Source organism: Ictidomys tridecemlineatus, chromosome 7 (assembly GCF_052094955.1).
Source record: "Ictidomys tridecemlineatus isolate mIctTri1 chromosome 7, mIctTri1.hap1, whole genome shotgun sequence".
Taxonomy (NCBI): Eukaryota; Metazoa; Chordata; class Mammalia; order Rodentia; family Sciuridae; genus Ictidomys; species Ictidomys tridecemlineatus.
Window position 1 is genome coordinate 60,246,344 of NC_135483.1, and position 24,795 is coordinate 60,271,138.

General features: G+C 41.6%; 1 protein-coding gene across 3 annotated transcripts in view; it reads left to right on the forward strand.

The window, feature by feature from the left end:
- Positions 1-4,478: 4,478 nt before the first annotated feature.
- Positions 4,479-24,795, forward strand: part of Slco5a1 (solute carrier organic anion transporter family member 5A1) — a 134,382-nt gene continuing 114,065 nt past the window's right edge. For all 3 annotated transcript variants that reach the window (XR_005737841.2, XM_040293968.2, XM_040293969.2), the window contains exons 1-2: positions 4,479-4,692; positions 6,280-7,686. Coding sequence is in view for 2 of the 3 variants with exons in the window: in XM_040293968.2 (XP_040149902.2) it covers positions 6,768-7,686 (919 nt within the window). In the remaining variant the exon portion in view is untranslated. The remainder of the gene's footprint in view (positions 4,693-6,279; positions 7,687-24,795) is intronic.

Genomic DNA, 24,795 nt, shown 5'->3' on the forward strand with positions numbered 1-24,795 from the left:
GTCGGTTTTTGAATGTGGTTGGTCTGGGTTTGGGTCTCTCTCCACACTTTCTGTGCTGTGTGACTTTAGGTCAGGATGGTGATCTCTCATTCTCAGCTACCTCCTCTGTAAAGGGGATTGGCGATATCCACCTGACAGTGAAGATGAATAATATATGTAAAATACGTGGCCCTAATATGACAAATGACAGAGATAACTTCTGTCTAAACGGAGGGGTGGTGGAATTACTGATAAGAAAGAGAAGGATTACTGTGGCTGAAGGTGAAAAACAATATTAAACACAGAACCAACTAGAAACGGGACCCTAGAGGACGTAGAATATTTTTATCAGTCTGACAACAATATTCTAGACAAGAGCTAATCCTAGAAAAGTGCCTGGCCTACATAAAACAAAAGGTACTAGTCTCCCGCCTTCCAACAATCAGGGAGGGAAAATGTGATTGAGCTGAACACAAAAGACAGCATTGCATAACCGTGATAATGGTAAGCATTTATTAAGCACCAGCTGAAGGCTAGGTCCTGTTTCTTGCATATGTTCTAATCATGTGCTATCTCATTTGACGTTTTCAACATCCCTAAGACATAGGTGCTATGAGTAATTTCAACTTGGAAACTGAGGCACAAGCTTTAGTGAATTGCCCCAGGCCATGCTGTTGTAAATGACAAAGCAAGAATTAAATTTAGGCAGTTGGCAACAAAGTCCTCTTTTTCTCTCTTCAAGCCTTAAGGCATACATTATAGTTTAATCAGGAGCATATTTTTTCCTTCTTAGTGAAAACAGAGTTTTGAAATGAGAGTAGATTCCCTGTTTCACCAAATTCCTTCTGGGTTTTTTTGTTTTTCAAGTTTTGAAGAATAAAAATCCATGGACAACCACAGAAGCAAAGAATGAACACATTAGGATTTATTTGAGCAAGAAGTCAGAGAACTCTTGCTATACCGGATGAAGCCTGGCAGCAGAAAAACCCATTTGGGTGTGCTAGCTTGGGAGCTTATATATGGTTCTGGGTAGAGCATGGAGCAAAATCTATGTAAAGGTGGCATTGAAAACAGCACCAAGATCATTGATCAAAGTCATAAAAGCCAGGCGTGGTGGCACACACTTGGAGGTTGAGGGAGGGGGATCTGTGAGGATCAGCAATTTAGTGAGGCTCTAAGCAACCTCCTAAGACCCTGTCTAAAACAAAACAAAATAAAATAAAGGGTTAGGGATGTGGTTCAGTGGTTAAGTGCCCATCGTTCCGTCCCTGGTTACCACCCTCTGAAAAAAGTCTGTGGAAAACAGGCACAGAAAACAGCACCAAGAATATCACCTTTGAGGTTTTTTTTCTCCCCTGTATTTCTGGGGATTGAACACAGGGCCTCGTGCTTGCAAAACAAGCACTCTACCAATGAGCTACATCCCCAGTCCTACCTTTGGGTTTTAGTTCTTCCTATCAACTTCAGCTGGATTCACCTCCATCTCCCATTTTCCCACCTCTGGGGCCAAGGAATTGGCTGGAGGTGTTCCCACAGGAGAATCTCAAGGTCTTTCACATTTGAAATCGGCCTTGATGATGCTGTTTAATATTTCTCTGTGTGGTTTCTTTATTTCAATGAGCCCTTAGTTGGGACCCATCAGTTTTGATTGCTGATCATTGATATTCTTGGCATACCCATAAAGAACTTATGGAGATACTTAGGGCCCATGGGAAATTGCCTCTCCTAATTTCCTTCTGTCCTATTCCCATCTCACCTCCTTCTTTTCCAGGCCCAAGTGTCAGTGGTGGTAATTATGGAACACTCTTCAAGGGAACATGAATCTTTTGGGACAAATGTCTCCTCTTCACAGGGAATTTTCTCCCTATTACTAGCTTTGGAGAATCAGGCTTAATTTTATTAAGGTAAATAAATGGCAATTTCTTTTAGGCCTTGACAGAAGAAGTGTGGATATAAATGCCAAGTTCTATGAAGCGTTATCTTAAAGGTACAATTTTTCCCCCTCTTAAACAACCAACACCAAGTTCAATTTTATAGCTGGTGACTGTATATTGTATTTTAAGCTCACAAAATATTCTAGACCAAAGCTCTCCGGAGCCCTCTGCAAGAAGGAAGAAAAGGGAGGGGAGAAGTAACTCCCTCTTGTTTCCCACTGATGTGTGCTCTGGAACAGGCAGATTTTAAGTCTGGATATTGCCCTTGGTTACTCCAGAGGCTACCCTTTTGTCATATGAATTTCACCAAAGAAACCACATATGTATAAGTTAGAATGACTTAGCAGAAGCACAAACAAGACTGAAAATCTGAAGAGAGTTTACTATTCAGAATCCTATGATATGACTCCATTTCTTTCTATTAAAGATTAGTGTTGATGGAGGCATAGCTGACCTTTATTATAGTCATTGGGACAAATGTCTCCTCTTCACAGGGAATTTTCTCCCTATTATTTGTCCCAATGTCTATGATAAAGGTCAGGGAGAGAGAAAGCAAAGGAAATATTTGTTGCCGAATGTTTTCTTCTTGTTTCTTATGTGACAGCTAATGCTTTTATATTCATCTATAAATCATGACCTATTAGTGGCAATACAAAAAATCCTTAAGTTCTTAAGAGTTTTTCTAGTTTAACTGTGTAATTGACTATGAATAGACATAGTGTGTTTCAGGGACGTGACTGATTTTCAGTAGGGAAGCCCTCTGTTGGCATCTGATGCAACAGATTGAATCTGCTATAGACCAGCTGATGTCTGGAGATGAGGCTGAAATGTGAGAACCGGGCAAAGCACTTAGAAGGAGTTAACAGGAAGTAGATTGATTCTGTTTAGTTCTAGAATAGGCTCAGAAGAATATTTGAGTATAGGAAGTACCACATACCTTTTGCCCACCTTATCAGCAGTAGGGGACTAAAATCTTGAGTGGGGGTGGCAGCTGGAATCATACTGCCTGTTTTTGGAAAAATCACTACAAGTTTGATGTAGATCTCAAAAGGAGGGAATAGTGGCAGGGGAGGAGGAAATGCATGTCTTTGCCCCATTTGATTGTTCAGTCTGGCAGCTGCCAGAAGATTAGCATTGACAGTTGTCTGAGGATCAACTGTAGATATGATGGTTGATGAATTAAAGTGAGATAATTAACAGATACCAGGCACACTGACAAATCAAGATGCTATCCAGTAAGAGGGAGGGAATAGAAATTTGGATTTATAGCATAGACTCTCAGAGCACATGGATTCATATCATCTACAGACAGATGTGTGCCTTTATGAAGTTACTTAATCTCTCTACTCTTGTCTATCTATGAAGTAGAGGTAATGCACTCATCAGGTAAGGCCAGAGGCCAGTAGAGTGTGTTTGGCATGGGAGCAATGGCTGGCATAGTTGTGAACAACACTTTTCCTCCATTAGGGTCTGCTCATTTCAGTTATCATCCTATTTGACTTCTGCCTGATGTGCATTTGACCCTTCCTTTCTTAAAGCTGTCTACCCCTTTGGCTTCAGGGACACCTACCCTTTTCTAATTGCTCCTCTACTTCTTTGATCACTACTTATAGTCTGCTTCCTTAGTTTTTCTCCTCTCTTAGCTCTTGGTGTTCCCAGAGCCCCATTTCCCCCCTATATCTCTTCTCAATTTGGATGATCTTTATTCTCTGGTCTTTCTTATGGTACCTTCCAGCTGATGACTTCTAACTACATTCTTAGACCAAACCTCTTGTGCATCTTTCCTGGGAATTGAACCCAAGTGTGCTTTACTACTGAATGGATTGTGTGTGTTTGCGTGTGTGTACACGCGCACGTGCACAGGGGGTGTTCCTGGGATTCCACACCTGCTCATTCACCAATTTCTCAGTATTTATTTATTTTTATTTATAGCTGAGGGTCTCCCAAAAATGCCAAGACTGGCCTGATACTTGTGATCCTCTTGCCTCAGCCTCCTGAGTTGCTGGGATTATAGGTGAGTGCCACTGTGCTGGGCTCTTGGTGTTCTTTTCTATTCTTGTAGTCCAGTCCTCTGCCCCATCTCTGCGATTTCCCAGCAATTCCTCTATTCACTTGTAGCGATGTGCGCCTGTGCTTTCCCACAGGTCTTTTCTGGGTCCTGGAGATGAAGTTTAATGGATATTTGGTTCTGTAGTAGCATTTTGTATAGAATGTATCGGTTGTTTTAAGCCATTCACATGGGTATTTCTCCCACAAGACAAGAGGTTCCCTCATACCAAAAACATTCTGTCTTGTTCTTTGGTTTCCAGAATCTACTCTGGTAGGTGAGACAAGATAGATGCCCAACGCTCAGGGTAAACGAACAGAAATATTTAATTTTTATTCACAGTGCACTCTGCCTCAGCTGCTGACTTTTTAAGAGACACGTTCCTTCTGGGCTTCAGTGTTCCCAGCCCTCCCGCGCTGTGCAGGTGAAGGGCAGCCCGGTGGCTGGCTGCCTGCCGGCGGGGCTGGGTGACTGCCCGCGCGCCTGCGCCCTCTGCAGCTCCACTCCGGGCGCGTCTCTGTGCGCGTGTGTCTGTTTGGAGAGGAGAGGCTTGGGTGACAGGCAAGGGGTAGGGCGAAGAGTTTAGTCTTAGTCGCCGGCTCATTCACCGATTTCTCAGCGGCTGGACGGAGGCCGCCTCGCCAAGCAGCTTCCAACTACTCCTGCACCTACATAGTCCCCACCTTCCTCTGCTCCATTTTCAGCCAGGCAGACTGACCGACAGACTCTCTAGTGAGTAGCGGCAGCTTGTGCGCCGGAGCTGTTCCCGGCAGTTCTGTCTTCCCACGGATTGTGTGTGTGTGTGTGTGTGTGTGTGTGTGTGTGTACGCGCGCGCGCGCGCACAGGGGGTGTCCCAGGGATTCCACGCCTGCTCGGAAAGCTCCCCGCCGGGATCCGTGTGTCCATCCGAGTCTGCGCTTCGGTGCGGGTGCTCTCGCAGGCAGGGACTCGGACGCCGGGATTCCCCGGCTCCCTGCGCAGCGGCTGGTGGGGTTCCCCCGGAAGGCGCCTGGGAGAGCAGGCGGTGGGGAAGCCCGTGCTTGTGAGCTGCTAGCAGGCCGGGAATCTGGGAGCAAGTCCGGCCCAGCCCGGCCGATAGAGACGGCAGAGCGGCCACCCCTTGGCCGCCTAGCCTCTCTTTCTCCCTTCTTTCTCCTTTCTTCTCACAGCAGCATCACAAAAGCGGGTAGCAGAATGAAATCCAATGCGGCGAAGCTCGACTGTCTTCCACCTGGTGCACATCGCCCCCGGGAGGGAGAGACCAAATAGGGCTCCCCAAGATTAGAAACAGGGGCTTACCCCAGAGGCACACCCTTGTTCCACTCTCTCTGAATTTAAGCTGGATGTTGGATCGCGCGAGTCGTTCCAACACTTACACACCGGTGTGTGTGTGTGTGTGTGTGTGTGTGTGTGTGTGTGTCCGCGCACGCGCGCACGCACCGCAGAGCCCACGTTCACGGAGTGCAATCGATAAATAGCTCAACTCCCTGTCTGCCTGCGCTTGCATAGCCGGTGGGCTCCTTGCGCGCGCTGTGACAGCGTGCCAAGCATCTCTTTGTTTGGTTGTGGCTTCCCCAGCCATCTGCAAAGCAAATTGATTTTCAGTTTCGCTTGCGCGCTGGGACTTAATGTCAGCCCCAGTCTCCAGTGCCCCTGGTATTTGTAATTGAATAGTTCTTTCTGTCAGGAGGTTATTTTTAGTGTTGGGATTAGACACAAGCACGTTGACCTTTTTGCTACTACCTTTGGCTTTCAGTAGGTGATGGAGCAGACAGATGCCTATCTACTTGCACACACGTGCCAGCGCACAAGTGTGCACACACATTTCTACGCATGTAGTTTCTCCCTCTTTCTTTCTTTCTTTTTTTTTTCTTTTTAAATTGGGACTGGGAATGCATTGTGAGTTTTAAAAAAAAACAACTTTCCTTTGTTCTTTTGGGGATTTTTCTATTTTGAGTAATGGAGTAGGAGTGCGAAAAGGTTGCAATTAGTTCACTCGAATAAAAGACACTGCCTCTGAGTCAGAGCTGCCAGGTTGATAATTATTAACATATAATAGCAATGCACAGTTTAAGGCAAAAGGGGCGGGGCGGGGGCAGGTCTGCGGCAGACAATGAGGGAGTCTCTGCCGACCGCCTGCTGTTTATTGTTCCGGGACCTGAGAATGAGGCCGGCAGCTGCCCCCTCCTGCAGAGTTTAGCTCCTGGATTTGCTGTGATTTGCATTCGGGATCATCGGGGTCACCTAACGCTGGTCGCTGGGGCGCCGAATGCCAGCCTCAGCCGCCTTTCACTGACAGTCTCTTCTCTATTTTCCAGATTGGCACCTTCACGCCCGAGGTGTCCCAAGCCCAGGAGGCCCGGATCCGGTGCCCCTGGGGCAGCCAGACGGGATGTCGTGTGGACAGCGGTGCTAACTAAGTGCCTCCACGCTGGGAGCCAGGCGCACTGGCTCCTGGCCACCGGCGGAGCGGCGGCGGCGGCGGCGGGGATGAGCCCCGGACGCCCCAGGCGCCTGCCGCGAGCTACCGCCCCGAGGTGGACGCCAAGCAGGGTTCCTCGCTGGACAGCGCGAACCCTTTCCCGCCGGGGCACGCGGCTGCGGAGCTCCGGGCCGCGCCTGCTGTCAGGATGCCCTGGGCGCCTCCCTATTGGTGAGGATGCCCTGCTGTGAGGTTCTGCCATCCCTATTCCTGGTCTCAAGCGGGCGCGACTGAGCTGGCCGGGCTTTAGCCCCTTGCGCCGGTGGATGAAAAGAGCTGGAGTCCTCGTGTGCGATCAGCGATCGAATCTGAATTCTAAGAGCCATGGACGAAAGTCCTGGGCCGCAGCAGCCCCCGGGGAAAGAGCAGCTGGAGGCACCAGTCCCAGAAGGAGCTGTCCAAGAGAAGTTTGAGCCAGAGACCTTCAGGTCCAAGAGTTTACCGGTCCTGAACAGCGCCTCCTGCCGGCCGAACCTCAGTCCTGAGAGTGTAGACTGCAAGGCGGCCTTTGGCTGTAAGGATTCTTTAAGCCACCAGAAGTCCAAGCAAGGCCGGAACCCGTTGGCCCCCAGTCCTTCTGCCCCATCCACTTCGGCTGGGATGGCAGGACTCGTGGACTGTACCCACAGGAAGGACGTGAGCAAAACCGTCTCGGTGTCCTCCACCCTGGCCACACTCCAGGAGAGACGGTGCCTGCATGTGGTCCTCACTGATTCCCGCTGCTTCCTGGTTTGTATGTGCTTTCTGACCTTCATCCAAGCGTTAATGGTCTCTGGGTACCTGAGCAGTGTCATCACCACCATTGAAAGACGCTACAGTTTAAAGAGTTCTGAGTCGGGGCTGCTGGTCAGCTGCTTTGACATCGGGAACCTGGTGGTGGTGGTGTTCGTCAGCTATTTTGGGGGCCGGGGTCGGCGGCCCCTGTGGCTGGCGGTAGGTGGACTTTTCATTGCCATCGGAGCTGTCCTCTTCGCCTTACCTCACTTCATCTCGCCTCCCTACCAGATCCAGGAGTTGAACGCCTCGGCGTCCAACGATGGCTTGTGCCAGAATGGCAACTCCACGACCGCTTCGGAGCCTGCCCCCTGTCCCAAGGACTCGGGAGGTAATAGCCACTGGGTCTATGTGGCTTTATTCATCTGTGCACAGATTCTCATTGGAATGGGCTCCACGCCTATTTATACCCTGGGACCAACCTACTTGGATGACAATGTTAAGAAAGAAAATGCATCCTTGTACCTAGGTAAGACTTCTGAAACTTACTTTCCTTCCAAGAAATCAGAAGGAAACATGTCTTTCACATTTTCAAATATTTTAAGCATTAAGATTCACTTTATTTTAGATTTTGGGCTTGGTGTGGTGAGTTTTTGACTTGGAGGAGAATCAATTACTTGAGAAATCTTGGAACTGATCTCAGGCTTACACTTCACATTTGTATTTCAGGGTAGTGTTTCTCTCTCTTGTTGCCTACCTTTGGAAAAAGTCTTCATTTGTGAAGTTTATCCTTTAGTAACTGTCCTTCTTGGATTCAGGAAGAAAGGGAAGTAATGATAGCATGTCAAGTTTTGAATTATTGCTTTTATCTATTGCTGCCTCTTATTCCTGTCTGCAGCATATAACAGAGAAGCCAGACTACATAGAACATGCTATATTACCCACATCCCTATACCTTACACATCACTTGCATCATTATTAAAAAAAAAAAATTCGCTGGGCCTGGTGGTGTACATATGTAATCCCAGTGGCTCTGCAGGCTGAGGCAGGAGAATCACCAGTTCAAAGCCAGCCTCGACAAAAGTGAGGCACTAAGCAACTCAGTGAGACTATGTCTCTAAATAAAATACAAACTAGGGCTGGGGATGTGGCTTCATGGTCAAGTGCCCCTGAGTTAAATCCTCTGTATCCTCAAAAGAAAAAAAAAATCACCAACAAAAGCCTGCAAGATATCAGTTGACTTCTTCATGCAGAAACAACAACACAAGTTGTAAAGTTTATTCAAAGCTATTTTTTTTTATTGTGAATTGAAGACCCTCAGTGACCTGAACTTGGGAGAAGAATTTATTACCAGATGAAGAGCAGAGACTCTGGGACTTGGTATATTAATTTGCATAAATCTGCACCAGTGGACAGGGGTCTTGGGTGTTTGGGTTAAAGTATAAGGTGAGACCAGGTAGTTAAAGGTAGAGTTAATTTACTTCCTAGAACTGAATCTATGTGGTTGTCAGTTCCTCCTTGTAGTAGCTGCTCCTTCAAATCTGCACTTTTAAGGGCTAGATTTGAACCTGTGAAAGGATGAATAGCTGTTACAGCAGATGAGATCTTGGTTATTCTGTTTCTCTACTTGGTTTCTCTGTTTCAGTTTCCAACTAAACAAGGTAAAGGGTTCTACTTTATAAAAAAAATTAAACAGGTAAATAAGTAAGTAGTAGCTACATTTAGTAACTTATTTGCCTTGTGCTGATAGGATCCTTGGTGTGGGAATGAATAATAAGGTTTTCAAAGGACAGTGAAAAAGATACGTAGTGTTAGAAGGCTATGATTTGTCCTCAGTATAGTCGCCATTCCCAGAAACTGTCATTGTTTGGTATGTAAGTCCCAGTAGTTCCTAATAACCAGCCTGATCATCAGGACAGAGTTTTAGAACTTATTTTTATTAAATGTAAGAGAAGGAAATTCTTTTTAGGCAGAGAGGAATAGTTTGCTTGTTACCTTGTCTCTGTGTTATCTATCATTATACATTTAAAAAATATACACAGAAGCTAAAATAACAGTATAATGAACATCAATATATCCATCACCTAGATTTAATAATTGCTCATTTTGTCAAGTTTATAAACCTCTGTATATATGTGTATGGAAATATAATCTTTGGGGAAGGGAGCTAAACTCTTTGAAAGTAAGTGCTTACTTTCAAACACTAACTTTCAGTATGCACCTTACAAAATATAAGGGCATTCCGGGGGCTGAAGATATAGCTCAGTGGAAGAGCACTCATTATGTGGGTGGGCTTTGGGTTTGATGTCTAGCACTGGTAAAATAATATGAAAAAAAAGGCATTCTTTTACACAATTGCAGAAGCATTAGCATCCTAAGAAAGTTAGTAATCATTCCTTAATATCATCAAATATCCAATCCAAATTCAAATTTTCTCAATTATCCCCCGAAAGTCTTTTATAATAATTATTAATTTTTAAACTAGGAACTGACCAAGGATTACACAGACATTGCCTTATTTAGCTGCTCACCTTGGAAGTCTTTTATAATCCAGAATAGTGCCTCAGCTTTCTTTTTTCCTCTTTTTCTATGACAAAGACTTTTTTTTTTTTTAAAGAGAGGGTGAGAGAGGGGAGAGAGAGAGAGAATTTTTAATATTTATTTTTTTAGTTCTCGGCAGACACAACATCTTTGTTGGTATGTGGTGCTGAGGATCGAACCCGGCCGCACGCATGCTACCGCTTGAGCCACATCCCCAGCCCGACAAAGACTTTTTGAAAAGGGAAAGCTAGTTGATTTGTAGAATGCTCCTTCTGCATTCTAGATTCCTGAGCATTTCCATGTGGTATCACTTACTGTGTTCCTCCACTTGCTGTATTTCCTGTATCCTGGTATTTCAGTCTAAAGGCTTGATTAAATTCAGACAAAACATTTTTGTTAGACTGCTTCATAGGCAATGGCATTTGGCCATTCCTTAGTGATGTTAATTTTAATGAGTTTGCTGAGAGATTGATTGTTGGATGTTTCATTGTCAGGATATTTTTCTCCATTTGAAAATAATAAATTATCTTTAGGGTGATAATTAACTCTATGCAAACTCAATTAGTGTTCATATTCTTGCTGATATTTGTCTCCACTTACTTTGAAAACTTGAATCTCCCTTTCATTCTGCTTCTGGGTACCATTGATAGAAACTTTCTGCATCAAAATCACAAGTATTATGCAAAGGGTGAATATCCATTAATAAGAATCCTGAGAATTAACTCTTTTGGTAGTGTCATTTGCCAAGAAGAAAAACAGTAAGAATATATTAAATATGTATCTTATGCTAGGCACTAGGCACTGCTAGTTTGTTTGTTTTGTAATTCTGGGAATCAAATCTGGGATCTTATATATACTAGGCAAGTGCTTTACCACTGAGCTATACTCCCAGCCCAATGCTAATTTTGAGAAGACCAAAAGTGAAACAGTCCCAGCATTTGAGGAGTTTTCAGTGTAATTAGGAAACATTGCTAATTCAAAGTGTGGATGTTAAGGGGAGGAAAGATTTCTTTCTGTTACTGGGGTTTGAACCCTGGGATGCTCTCCCACTGAGCTACATCCCCAGCTCATTTTATTTTGAGACAGAGTCCCAGACTGGCTTTGAACTTGAGACCTTCCTGCCTCAGCCTCCCCAGTAATTGGGATTACAGGCATGTATGACCATGCCTGGTTTCCTCTTCATTTTAAAAAAGACATTGACTAAATTGATTTTTGGAAAAAAATCCTGTGAATTTTTTTTTTTTTTGGCATGGTACTGGAGATCCAATCCATATCCCCAGCCCCTTAGAACATATTCTTAAGGAAACCCATAATTCTCCTTTATATTACACAAATCTCAGTAAAAGTTATGATAGTTGGAGTATCAATAATCTTACATGTATTATTTTGTTAAATGTTCTCAAAGGCCTTATGAGATGGGTTTTTTTTTGTTTTTTGTTTTTTTTTGTTTCATGGATGAAGAAACTGAGGTTCAGAGAGAGTTAAAGTGACTTGCGTAAGGGTCTGAAGTCCATGTCCTCTGACCCAGAGTCCCAAGCTTCCCCTGCACGCTCTGTGGCTTTCAGGCGAGAGGCCCTGAGAGCTAATGGGAACTGAAGGATGAGCCACATTCAACAGTTTGAGTACAGTGCAGAAGAATGCAGAACTGGCCTGGGGGTCTCAAGACATGATCAAAGCAAGATTGTTCACGAAACCTTTTAAAGTAGGCTTTACAGGCTACCTCTGTACGTATTAAGAACAGAGAGACTACTGTTTTCTAAGAACATGAGCAGAGTTAATCAATTATGATGTGGGATTGTAAAAATAGGGTTAGAATTTCTTTATTCCTTTTTTTTTTTTAAAAATAAAACTGCTCTTCTATATTAACTTTTCTACCACCCACCCATTTTCTAACCTTCCTGTCAGTTTTTCTAACTTTTCATTACAACCACAAAAGAAACAAAGGAAGAAAAATCAGCACATTAGTAATTACAGGCAGGAGCAAATATCTAAAGTAACATTAAAACCATTGAAATGGAATGTAATTGTATATCTTAATCTTTTGAAAGGCCTATGTTAACGTTCTGGCAGCTTTAACTCTAGAAGAGACGTGGTCATAGATGATAGATAGGAGGGTTTATACCCACTAAGTGCCCTAAGTCTTCTGCAAGGACAGAGCCTTGATATTGACCTGGAGCATAGAGAAGGCTTTGTAGGTATTAATAAGAAGTAGTATCAGCAATTAGACCATGATTCGTAGTCATTCCTCAGAGGGAGAGAGAAAATGTGATCCTTTGGAGGTAAGAAATTCATGAACCAACATCGAAAGGAGAAAGAATGGCTACCCAGGTGGGAAAAGGAGAAAAAGAATGTTCTAAAATAAACAACTACAGCTCTAATTGGGTGATATTCAGGATGAGTGATGATTGGCATGGGTTAGCCATCAGTCAAGCAGGGTGGATGTCAGCTATTCTACCTCCTTGGGTGACTCCTAACTGTCAGCTCTAACTTACACCACAGGAAAGGGTTAGAGTTGACTTAGAAAGGGCAGCAGAGAAGGAAGAAGGAAATCTGTAGTTCAGTTTTGCTCTACAAAGGATTGCTCCTGGGTCTTTAGACAAGCCCCTTTGCTTCTTTCAGTCTCTGTTTCCACTGGGAATATATATTTTTTTCCTTTACTGTCATATTTTGAGGACTAAGTGGGATTCCATATGTGAAAATGTTCTGCAAACCTTAAGGAATGCAACTTCGTTGTCAAAGCAGAATTCATACTCATCCTAGAGAGTGGGCAGAGAGGGGAGTGAGAGTGCTTTGCTCTTTAAATGAATCCATTTTTATGATTGGAATAAAGGAAAGTAACATTGTACAGGAAATCAAAACATTGTATAGGAAATCATAACTTGGAAACGTACAGGAAAATCTTAATATGATACTCTGATTCATTATATTTTCTGAGGACCCAAGATTTTGTTATCAGAATTTTCTGCATTCAATCTTTGATGACTATCTTTCTTTACTCATGAACATTTAAATGAAGTGTACATTTGCACCTTTTGTACCATAGAAAGAGCTCTTTTTGGACACGAAGGGGCTTGTGGTATTTTGGTTTCACTACAATTCATCTTCTTTTGTCCACATAGACTGTGGTGAGACTTTTGGTGAATAAAGACTACTCCAGGATATGCTCCGAAGTAACTGCAGACTTGCTTTGCTATCTGGGGACATTGGTTCCAGGACTCCTATGGATACTCAAATCCCCGGATGCTCAAGTCTCATATAAAATGGCATAGGGTTTACACATAACCTCCACCCATACATCCCACATATTTTATTTAAAAATTATTTTGTTCCATATATTTTAAATCACTTCTAGATTTGCATGTAACACCTAATGCAATGTTAATGCTATGTAAACAGCTGTTGTACTGTATTAGAAATAATGACCAGAAAAATAAGTCTGAATATGTTCAGTACAGACACAAATTTTTTTTTAAAAATTTTTCAAACAGTGGTTGGTTCAATTCATGGATACAGAATCTGACGATTCTGTACATATTAAACTACAAATACATTTATCTGTGGATGAGGGACACTTGGATACAGAGGTCTGGATGGATTATTGTTTTCAAAGTAAATCCTACTTATCCCATTTGGTAACTCCATTTTTTTAAACATTTACTCAGAGATAGAATGGGTTTGAAATTACTTAAGTTCTATTTCACCAAAATTTTATAGTAATATAAGCATTAAATATATAAATGCATATATAGATATATACGTGTCATACAATTTTTAAGCATGAGTTTATTGATATCTCCTCTCATTTTACTATGAATTTTATTATTTCTGTCATCTGAAGTTGTCCTTCTGAATCTTCAATGTGCCTGTCAATCACCAGGGAGTCTTGTCAAAATGTATATTCTGTTAAGTCTGGGTTGGGCCTGAAATTCTGCATTTCTAATATACTTTTAGGTGAGGCCATTTCTGTTGGCCTAACGACCACATTTTGAGCATGAAGATTCCAAAGACCATAGATATTCATTCTTTGCCAGGGCCGAACCACCTCTGATAAAACCAGCTGCTGATTGCAGATCTGTCCAGAGAACACCACTGGTTCTTACTGCGTTTGCAAAAGCAAGATGTCACTTGCTACTTCTGGCTAAACTTAAACTTTGGCTACTTCTTAGAATCCCACAGTTGTGTGATATTGTGAATCACTAATGAGATCAGTGACAGAAATGACCTGGAGCAAACGGTGTCCATTTGGATATGAACCAAAGGAAGCACCACTTTCTCCATCTTCCTCCCAACGCTGTGGAGACTCTGTGTTGTTGGTTTTCCCGCTGTGAGTGGAGCTTGTGTGTCAGAGTTGAGTCTACAAGCTGTGTGATCCTTGGAAGGGGAAATACAACCAAACCCACACACCATGCTTCTTCTCTTTCTTGACAATCTAGAAATGTCAGCAGTGAATTTGAATTTGGTGTTAGACAAATGTGATAGCTGTATTGGAAATAGTTCTGGAGGATGAGGATCAAAAGTTTTTCAATTGTAAAGAATGATTCAGACAGAAAAGGGATGTGCTGGCCCAGTGGGCTGAGGTTCTTTCCCGCAGTAGGGTTCAAGCCAAGATGTCTCCTGAGATGCTCTCACTCAGCCCCAATTGTAGAAATGATAATTGGACAAGAAAGGAAACCCGGATTGCAAAAGATTAAAGAATTGGTGCTATGAAAAACAGAATGGTGTTTCCACAAAAAATTAAACATATCATAATGTATTCCACTCTTGCTTATAATTATAATGAGCCAATTTTAAAAATTAACTAAAAATAAGAATAGAGTTATCACATGATTGAAAAATGCACTTTTCAGTTGTGTCTGAAGAAACTGAAAAAAGGGCCTTGAAATATTTGGACCTTCTGGGTCACAGCAATATTATTCATAATAACTTAGAGGCAGAAGCAAGCAAACTGTCCATCAGCAGGTGAATGGATGATCAAAAGGTGGTATATAGGTACCATGGGATATTATTCTGCCTTAAAAAGGAAGGGAATTAGCCTGGTGCTGTGGAGCAGACTTATAATCCCAGCATCTTGGGAGCCTGAGGCAGGAGGATCGTGAATTCAAAGCCAGCCTCAGCAAGTTAGCAAGACCCTGAGTAATTCAGTGAGACCCTGTCTCTTAAAAAAAATACACACAGGTTAAGTTCCCCGGTTTCATCCCTAGTGCCAATAAACAAATAAGTAAATCAATAAAAATTTAAAAAAATAGGAAAGAAATTCTGGTATATACTATCACATTAGTAGCTTTGAGGACACTCAGCTAAGTGAAATAAGCCAATCGCAAAAAGACCAACGCTGTATGATTTTTACCTGTAAGATGTTTGAAGTAGTCAAATTCATATAAGCAGAAAATAAAATGGTGGTTGCCAGGTGCTGAGAGGAGGGAAACGGTACGTTACTGTTTAATGGGTATAGAGTTCAGCTCTGCAAGATGACAAAGTTCTGGAGATCAATTGCCCAGTGATGTGAATATACTTAACTCTACTGAATTATACACCAAACCATGGTTAAGATGATTAAAAAAATTAAAGGATTTGTTGAGGTCATACAGCTTAAGTGCTTTGAGTCTGTACTGTTGTGACTGTAACCCATGTGTATTTAAAAAAATCCTTACTATATAGATGGAAATTCTGAAGAAAACCAAGACCTAGGACAGTAGAGATACTTTAGCTCAGGAAACCTTCTGGCTCATAATGTGTGTGTGTGTTTCAACTGTGAGAATTTTCTTATCAAGTGTGGGATTTTTCATTGCTTTTGAGTGTGTTTTTAAAAAGGAGAAAGAGGGATTTGGAAAGAAGGAGACAATGTGGATTTTAGAGCAGATGTTTAGGACTGAAGCCTTCTGGGAGAGAACTAATGGTGAAGAATGGTACATGGGTATTTGGGGAAAGAGTTTGGCCTCTTTGGAGGAGAGACTGTGGGGAATCAGCGTGTTCTGCTGTGTTGGTTGCTCCTGCAAGTAGTTTGTGCGTGTGCCTTGTGTTTTCACTTCCTCTTTGCTGGAGAAAAAGAGACGGGGATTCCACACAGTAAAAGAGATGGGGATTCCACTTCTGCCTGGTGGTCCTTTTCCAAAACTTTGCAATTTTTAGGTACTGCAGGTTCTGAACCTCAGTTCCCATGGGACACTGCATTTCTTGTCATTCCAAACCAGTGGTTCTCGGGGTGAATTTTGCCCTTCTCCCCTGGGAACTTTTGGCAGCGTTAGAGTAATTTTTGATCATCACAACTTGGAGAGGGCCCACTGGCATTTAGTGATGGTTAGGCCAGAGATGCTGATAAATATCTTACAGTGCCCAGGAGAACTTCCACCCCTGTCAAATAATTATCCAACAAAGATCTATTAATAGTGATGCTCTAAACTTCTTTATAATTAGCTTTCAAATTACTCTATATCTTGAGTTCCTTGTATCTTGAAACTTCTCCAGATTGTAGAATCAGAAAAGTATTGAACATGCGAATGGAGGAGATGCGGGGGGCGGGGGGGGGAGTTCTTTGTAAATAGAAAGGTTTTCTAGCGAGCAAGAGATAGGGAACAGAAATTATTTATGTATTACTCATTTCTGCATCTTTGCTTAGTAGGTACTGTAGTGGCTATACTATAGTGTGCTATTAGAAGATTATAGGCGATAGTATAATGTGCTATAGTGTATTATTTTTAGAGGGTGAAAAGATTTTCAAGGCTTCTTGGTTTCTATGGTGACTTAGTTCCCAACAACTTAAGATGAGTTTAATTGTAGAAATCTTCTGGATCATCTTCTTGGAGTTGGGAATATTATAATCCTGATGTAAGTGTGTGTATGTGTGTGTGTGTGTGTGTGTGTGTGTGTATGTGAACTAAGGAAAGTGGAATGTTCCCCCCATATATGAACTCTCTTTTGGTGGTGGTGACTTCAGTAAAAGAAAACACGGAGGCAAGAAATTCTGGAAAACTATACAGCAATTAATCAGCATTCTAAACAGAGCTCACCAGTCAAATAATTGGCCCTCCAGAGGAGATGTGGAGTGGATTTAAGGCACGGTCATAAGACCTACTTTCTCTTAAAAATAGATGAGAGCTTAATTTAAAAAAGATCAAATGGGTTTCAAAGGGGAAGTCTAACAAGAATTGCTTTTACAGAAAATATTTTTAGTGTTTGAAATATGACATTGTGCTAAATACTTCATTTTTATTTTATGCATTGTACAACTCCAAGCCCCAGCTATTCCCCTCCCCTATGTTATAGATGAAGTGAAGGTTAAGTGATGTGCTCAAGGTCATCTAAAAAGCAGTGAAAGCAGGACTCAAGTCTTTATGCAAAACTGAAGAAGCTTCAAACATGGACCTTATGGAGAGGAGAGGACAGGAAAAAAAAGTTCATCAACTTCTGCTGTGACTTTGGCTGAAGGTTAAAATTTCAGTCTCTATAAAGGAAGGAGTTTTCTTAGACCCTGTGGCCTTTTAAACTTCCTAGTTTTTTAGTTCGATGGTTTTCTGTCCTGACTTGATGTAGTCTTTTTCTGTAATGTGGGACTCAGTTCTGAAGAGGATTTGCAGCCTGTTTTACTCTTCTTGGAGCTGTCAGAAGCCTGTCGCTGGAGTACTTTCTCCAGCCCTTGGTGATTTGAGCCCTGTTGCTGAGTGACAGGTGTCCCTGGGGAATCAGACATTCCTTTTGCTCCTTTTCCCAGCAGCTGCATATCACCTGATGGTAAATTGGAGTCTGTTTCCCCTTCTGGGAGTTTTGATTGCTTGTGAAACTGTCACCCTGCAAAAAACGCTAATCCCTGTTACCGAATATAACTGAGAAAGGCAGGTGTAGGTTACTCTCGTGTAAAAGTAAAAAGCATATTCATGAAATTAATATTCTCAGTGGAATGAAATTACATAATTTGCAAGTGTCTGAAATTGAATTATACAGTTCCTGACTTCCAAACATGTTTGAATTCTCAGTTATATTCTTAGTTATTACTTTAATAATAATATTTGGTCGTGTCAGGTGTTTTTCCTAATGTGTTTTTGGTCTTGAATTCTCATGAAGGTCATAGAAGTTTTAAGATGCCTTTGTTTTTAGTAAGAAGAAGGGAGAAACTGAAATGAACAAAACTAGGTGGAATGAATCACAGATCTTGAACAGCCTGGCTTTTAACCAATCTCTGATCAATGCATATTGAGAGTCCAACAATCCGCATTTGCAAAGTCTCTTTATGTTATAGAGTGAAAGATATTTGCCTAGAAATATGCTTATGTCTCTGGTGTTTAATCTCCGCTGAAAGAAGAACGTGTCCTGATTTGCACTGCATTTTAATGCCTTCTCTTTAGGTGCAGGACAGCAGCAGTGTTTAACAAGATGCAAAAATCTTCCTGAGAAAAGTCTGAAAAATTATCTGTGAGAAAGACTTATGTAAACAAAAGATATATAAATCTTAGAATGATGATTCTAAAATTTGGTCTTGCAGCTCTTTAAGATGTCCTCAGTTATTTCATGATTGTGAAATGCTCAAAAGAGATTTGCCTTAGTTTCTTTACTTAGAACTGGTGGTGGGCAATGGTAAATGCAAGATGGGGAGCGATGGATGGCATTTCCTGGGTCCACTGTCTTGGGTGTGCAATGTTCTCCTCTATATAACCTGTCCTAAGTTCTTATGAAAGGCATACAAGTTTTAAGATGCTTTTGTTTTCAGTAAGGAGAGGGGAGAAATTTAAATGAAGAAGACTATATGGACTATCTCAGATCTTAAAACTTCCTGGCTTTCAATCAATTTCCGATCAATGTGTAGTGATTGGACTAATAATCCCCATTTGCAAAGTCTCTTAGGTCCTAGAGTCATTGTTGTCAGAGAGAGGTCTTTAATACCCTCATATGGATTATATGGATTCTGATGGGGCACTTATTTATTCATTTATATGAGACTCATAGGGCCTTGGAAATAATTTATTAGGACTTAAACTTGGCAGGTCATCCAGTTTCGTAGAGATGGATACACACACACATACACACACATATATACACACATACACATATATGTGTATATATGTATATTATATATGAAACACATAATACACATTTATTTTTATTTTTTAAAACCCAAATTATTGGGTTTTAAATTTTTTCAATATTGGGAACTGAACCCAGGAGTGTTCTACCACTGAGCTACATCCCCAGCCCTTTTTGTTTTTTATTTTGAGACAGTGTCTTGCTTCGTTGCCCAGTCTGGCCTAGAGTTTTTGATCCTTCTGCCTTGGCCGCCTAAGTAGCAGGGATTACAGGCATCTACCATCACGCCTGACTGCTAATTTGTAATTTGACACAAACTCCAGTGTAATTTCTAACATGACTTTGACCAAATCATATAACTTTTCAGATCCTTAGTTTCCTTTTCTGTAAAAGATGTCTTCTAATGGAATCCCTGGTTTGTAAAAACTTGATAAGGAACTGGAACAGTGAGAGAAGGCAGTCACTATAATACTGTGTTTCTAAAACTAACCCTAAGAAACAGCTCCTGATCCTCAAGATATTAAAATCTGGTTTGATGATTTCTTTTTCATTCATGGTTTTATTGGTGCATTATAATTAATAGTGGGATTCAGTGTTATATATTTGTGCACACACACTAATTTGATGATTTCTTTAGCACCATTGATTTCTGATGTCTTGAGATGATATTCAGCTGAGTGACCTTCATGGGACAATGTCATGGGACATGTCCGGATTTCAGGTTTTGCATTTGTGAACAGATGGAACTGAATTAGAGGGTCTCAAAGGTTTTCTTAGAACTCTATGTGACTTCTTCTAGACCTCCTGAGTTATAAATGTGGATTATACCATATGTGAGGTAGTTAAATCTTGTGGCTAACCCAGAGCTTGGATCCCAGCTCTGCCCTGGCCAGTGGTATAAACCAGGGCAGGTTCTGTGACCTCTCTATGACTTTATTGGCACAGAGATCAAAGTGAGCCATTGTGAGTTAAGGTGTGCAATGTTTTTAAGGCAGTGCTTGGCTTACCATATGATTAAACACTCAAAAATGTGGGCTGTCATTACTTTAATCGTAGAGCCAGGTGGCTCATCATTATTCCCAGCTACTTGGGAGGCTGAGGCAGGAGAATCACAAGTTTGAGGCTAGGCTCTGCAATTTAATGAGACTGTGTCTCAAAGTAAAATAAAAGAAAAAGAAAAAAAAGCTGGGGATGTAACTCAGGGATAGAACACTTTCCTAGCATGTGGGAGGTCTTGGGTTCAGTCCCAAGTGGCCACTTCCCCCTCCCCCCCCACACCCCCTCCATTAATCCTGTCGAGGAAGAGAGGGGTGTTAGCTTTCGTTGCAGCTGGCAGGTACAACTCTTCTTGTGGCTTTTCTGAATGGGTTGGCTGACTCACAAGCTGAGTTTCATGTACCTGTGTTGACCACACCTGCTCAGGATGCTGTGTGTCCAGCTGACTCTGAGCCAGAAGGTACAAGCCTTGTGGATCTCATTGCATTAGGGTGTTCTTGCCTGGGTGGCCCCTCTTCTGCAGGCATCCGTCACCCCTATCCCCAGTGATGCACGGAGTCTGTTCTTCATTGGGCCTGGGGTATCTGATGATATCCTCACTCCAAATGAAGAGTTTTCCTGCGGAGAAAGAAGCCAAAGCTTTCAGGTTATAAATAGCTTCCTAACGAGATGCTCTTGCTATGGGCTTCTGATAATTATGATGGGAGTTGTTGGCTATAATCAAGTTTAATTGCTAAGGAGCATAGAGAGTTAGCCCTAAACACATAAGCTCCTGGGCTGTTTGTATGCCTTTTCTATCCTATGCAAGACTTACAATTCTTGGACTAGGTCTCTAATCAGCAAAATCTGATTGCATGAGGGTAATTCCAGAACCTTTGTGGTTCCTGGGATCTGTCTGCGACTTCATGGGTAATCCACCCCCTGATATGTTGCTTCGTTTGGCTTATTATGAATGGGATTATATAAAGAAGCAGAGGGTCAAGGGTCTACAAACAGAATGAGCCTTCTTGCTTCATGTCTCTCTTAGAGGGTGCATGGTCCGAGTTTGGTCACTTGAGCTTCTGTGTGTATTAGAGTTGAGGGTATAGAAGGTGAAATAAAATGAGTGGAAGAAATAGCTGTAAAACATTTTTGAACTGTCCTCTAGAAATATGACTCAATCTCACCATAGCTGGAGTAGTAATTTTTAAATTTCTTCTAGTTCTTATATGTTTCAGGGTCAACTAATAATTTATAGATTATCATGAAAGCCTCTTGTTACTCCTTCTTTGTCTAACTTTAGTCAGTTTATTGCCCATTCACTGGTGATCCGTTCAGACTTTACATGGACAGAGAAAAGAACTCAAGTCTAAGTAATCATTTTTTTTTCTATTTAATTACTCTTATAAAAGGGTTTGCTTAAAGGGTTTGAAAGTGATGCCTGAAATAGAGTTTGGATTCCTATCAATGACCCTTATGATTCATGCCATGATATTAGCGCCTCGCTTTTGCTGAGGCTGGCTTTGAATTCAGGATCCTCCTTTCTCAGCCTCCCAAGCCAGGGATTGCAGGCCTGTGCCACCGTACCAGCTCCATGATGTCTCTTTATCAGCAAGTTCTCAGTGTTTGTAATGATTTGGCTTTCTTCTGTCTGGTACAGGACCCCACCAGCTCACTTCCTAGTCATGGTTAAGGCTACAGGTAACCCTTTCAAGGGACTCATATAATCTCTGGAGACGCCACTGCCTATCTCAATTGTCCATGGCTGGCTCTGTCCTAGTCTATCTCCCCACAGTTATGCTCACCGCCTAGAGCCTCACTTCCTGTTCCCTGCCCAGTCCCTGTGGATTCTATTGGGCTGCTTCCTTGGATCTTAACTGTGACTTTTCTAGGCTGATGAATGTTGCTTTCTGTTGCCTTGACCTGCAGCTTGGCTGGTACCACTATGTGCAGTGGCTTCTCAAGCTCTCAGACCCCCTCCTGGGTGTACAGCCCTGGAACGCCCCTGTCCTGGTGTGGAGTTCAGACAGGTAAACCACACTCACATACTTCACTGTACACAGCGTAATCCGTGGTGGGGGTCATCTTGTGTTTGTAGTTGGTGAACCCTCCTGTTCTGGCATAGCCCGATATTAATGAGACTTGTGATCATGGGCATGAGTTATCTGTGAGTCAGTCACTGGAGTGATATCCCACATTGTGCTGCTCTGCGCTTGTCCTGTCAGCTTGCAGATGATGCTGCTGATTGCCAGAAGAAGGGGAATAGGAGCAATGCTCAACCTTCTCTTTGCAAAGACAAATCTGCACTCTCATTCCCCAACCTTCCATATATCTCAATATGTGAAAGGTAGCATACCAATAATAGTGATAATAATAAATAACATGGCATAATAATGATGGTATGGTAATTATAATTAACATCTTATAAATATAACTCTGGGAAGGCAGTGTGTTTGAGTATTCTGACCAAGTTGATATTAAGCAACTCACATGTTTCTATGTCTTTTCACATTTTCTTTTGGCAAATCTGACTACATTCTGATAGATGGCTTGTTCTTTTTTTATTTTTAAAAATGTTGAGACAGGGTCTTACAAAGTTCCCCAGGCTGGCCTTAAGCTTTCAGTCCTACTGTTTCATTCTCTTGAGTGCTGGGATTACAAGTGTGCACCACTATGCCCAGCTCTATCCCTTTTTCTTTTTTAAAAAATGTATATGCCAAACAAAATGTTCACACTTGTATTAGTGGCAATTATATTTAGGATTAAAAAAGTGTTGATGTCCTTTTAGATATTTAAAAGATAAATTGTCAATCTGTATGAGTTATTGACCTAAAAAGTACAGGTTGATTATTGCACATTTTATTTAATCAGCTGATTTCAGATGATGTTGACTCATTTTTGAATCTGTAAGTTTGCCTTGTTTTAAGAAAAATGGATAAGGCAAACATAAAAACTTGGAATCCATATTTTTTTTAAAAAGTTGTTTTTTAGTTGCCAATGTATTTTTTACTTTATTTAGTTATTTATATGTGGTGCTGAGGATCAAACCCAGGGCCTCACACATGCCAGGCAAGTGCTCTACCACTGAGCCACAACCCCAGTCCCAGAATCTGTTACTTTTTGAGGGTGGGAAGATAAAGGTGAATTCTTTCTTTTGAGATGGGGTCTTACTATGTTGCCTAGGCTGGAATGGAATTTCTGGGCTGAAGGAATCCTCCAGCCTCAGCCTCTTGAGCAGCTAGGGCAAGCTTGAAAAGTGAATTTCCAATATTGCAATAAAGTTGTTTGCTTTACTCTGAATTCTTTTAGGTAAGACAAGTAAAATTTATACTTTGTATGAGCTCTTAAAGGATTACCCATCTGTTAATGTATATTTAAATTCTGGGTATTTATTCTCACTGATCACAAAATTGGGCCAATAAATGACTTTCTCCTTTTTGCTTTTACTTCTCTCTTTTTTTTTTTTTTTTAACTTGGCATCATCTGGGATTTTAATTTGAGGGCTATTAATCCTTTCATCAGTGTCACACTTCAAGCTTACTACCGAATCTGTGGGCTCCCACTGGGACTTTCCCTACCTCTTAGAACATTATTGGTTGATTATTACCCTTTGCTTTAATTTACTCCTACTGATTTAAAGACTTTTGACTGCTCTAATGTGATTCAATCTGAATTAATGTTTCAGAGAAGACCCTGGGAGGCCTACAGCCAAATGCTTTCTGAGGTTACTATGTCTGCTAATTTACTCAATAAAACCCCATTTTTTCCCCTTCTAAAATGGCCAGATATTTTATTGCTGGTTTTATTACCTAATTTGTTACGATCCTTTCTTTTGTGAGATTTTCATTAGACGTACTTTTTTTGGTATCAATATAATTAGGAAAATTCACTGGTTTCTTTAAAAAAAATTAATTGCCAGTGTGCTAATAGGTAGCAACCAATTCCCCTTGTGCCTTTGTACAACACAAACCTACTGTTGTGATAACATAATTTTTCCGGGTATCGAGCAATTATATCAAAGGCTGTGTTAACAAAGTATTGCTACTCCCTAATGGATGACTTTCTAATTTCATTATTGTTCTCCTGCCTTTTTTTTGGGGGGGGGGGTGCAGGGAATTGAACCCAAGGCCTTGTGCATGTGAGGCAAGCACTCTACCAACTGAGCTATATCTCCAGCCCCTAATTTCATTATTGTTAAAATCAGATTTTTAATGACTGGCGTTCAGTCATTTTAATGTGATTATTATGTTTTTATCCATTTAATTGCAGAATTTCTTCTTTTTAGATATCCCTTTTAGTTTCTTACAGATTATTTAGGTTAGAGCAAACTCCTGATATTTAATTCATTAGCCTTCCCTCTGTACTCCAAGTTTCAATTGAATGTGCTTTTCTTTTCTTTCTGGCTAAAGATGCTTTTACTAGCAGTTTTATTTGAGAAGTTGCTTCATAACTAAATAGTCTTCCCTTTGTATCATGCGTCTTCTTTTTACTAGAATTCACGATGTTAGAATTTTCTACCGCATTTCCATTTGCCCACCCTCCGTGAGTTACTTGTTTCTTTGTTAAAGGAATAGAATGTGTTCAGAGGTTTTTTTCTGTCCTCAGGGGCTTATGTTTCCGAATTGCACAGTTGCTTCTCACGCAAATAAACATGACTTGGAGACACAGGTGCTGACTCTTCTGCGAGTTTGATATTAATAAACTAAAGCCAAGTTTTGATATTCTCTGAAAGGGGGAGGGTAGTATGAAACAGTGGAAAGGGAGTGGAGGTGGAGCCTGAAGCCTCAGCCTGGGTATTAGACTTGCTTCTGCCACTTGCTTCCTTGGGACCTTGAGACACTCATATTCTGGTTTATTTCATCAACTTGGGAATAATGACTTGTGCTCCACCTGTATTATACATGTGGCAATAAGATGAAATGAGATTCATGGTGACCATGTGTTTTCATTTATCAAGGGTGATGCATGCTTGCTCTGAGCTGTATGCTGGGGTGTGGCAGGAACAGGATGGGCTTCATGGAAATTACAGACTTGCAGGGATGGACAAACCACAGATAAGTAACCAATAAATAATTACACAACAGGAACAGTGCTACAAATGAAATCA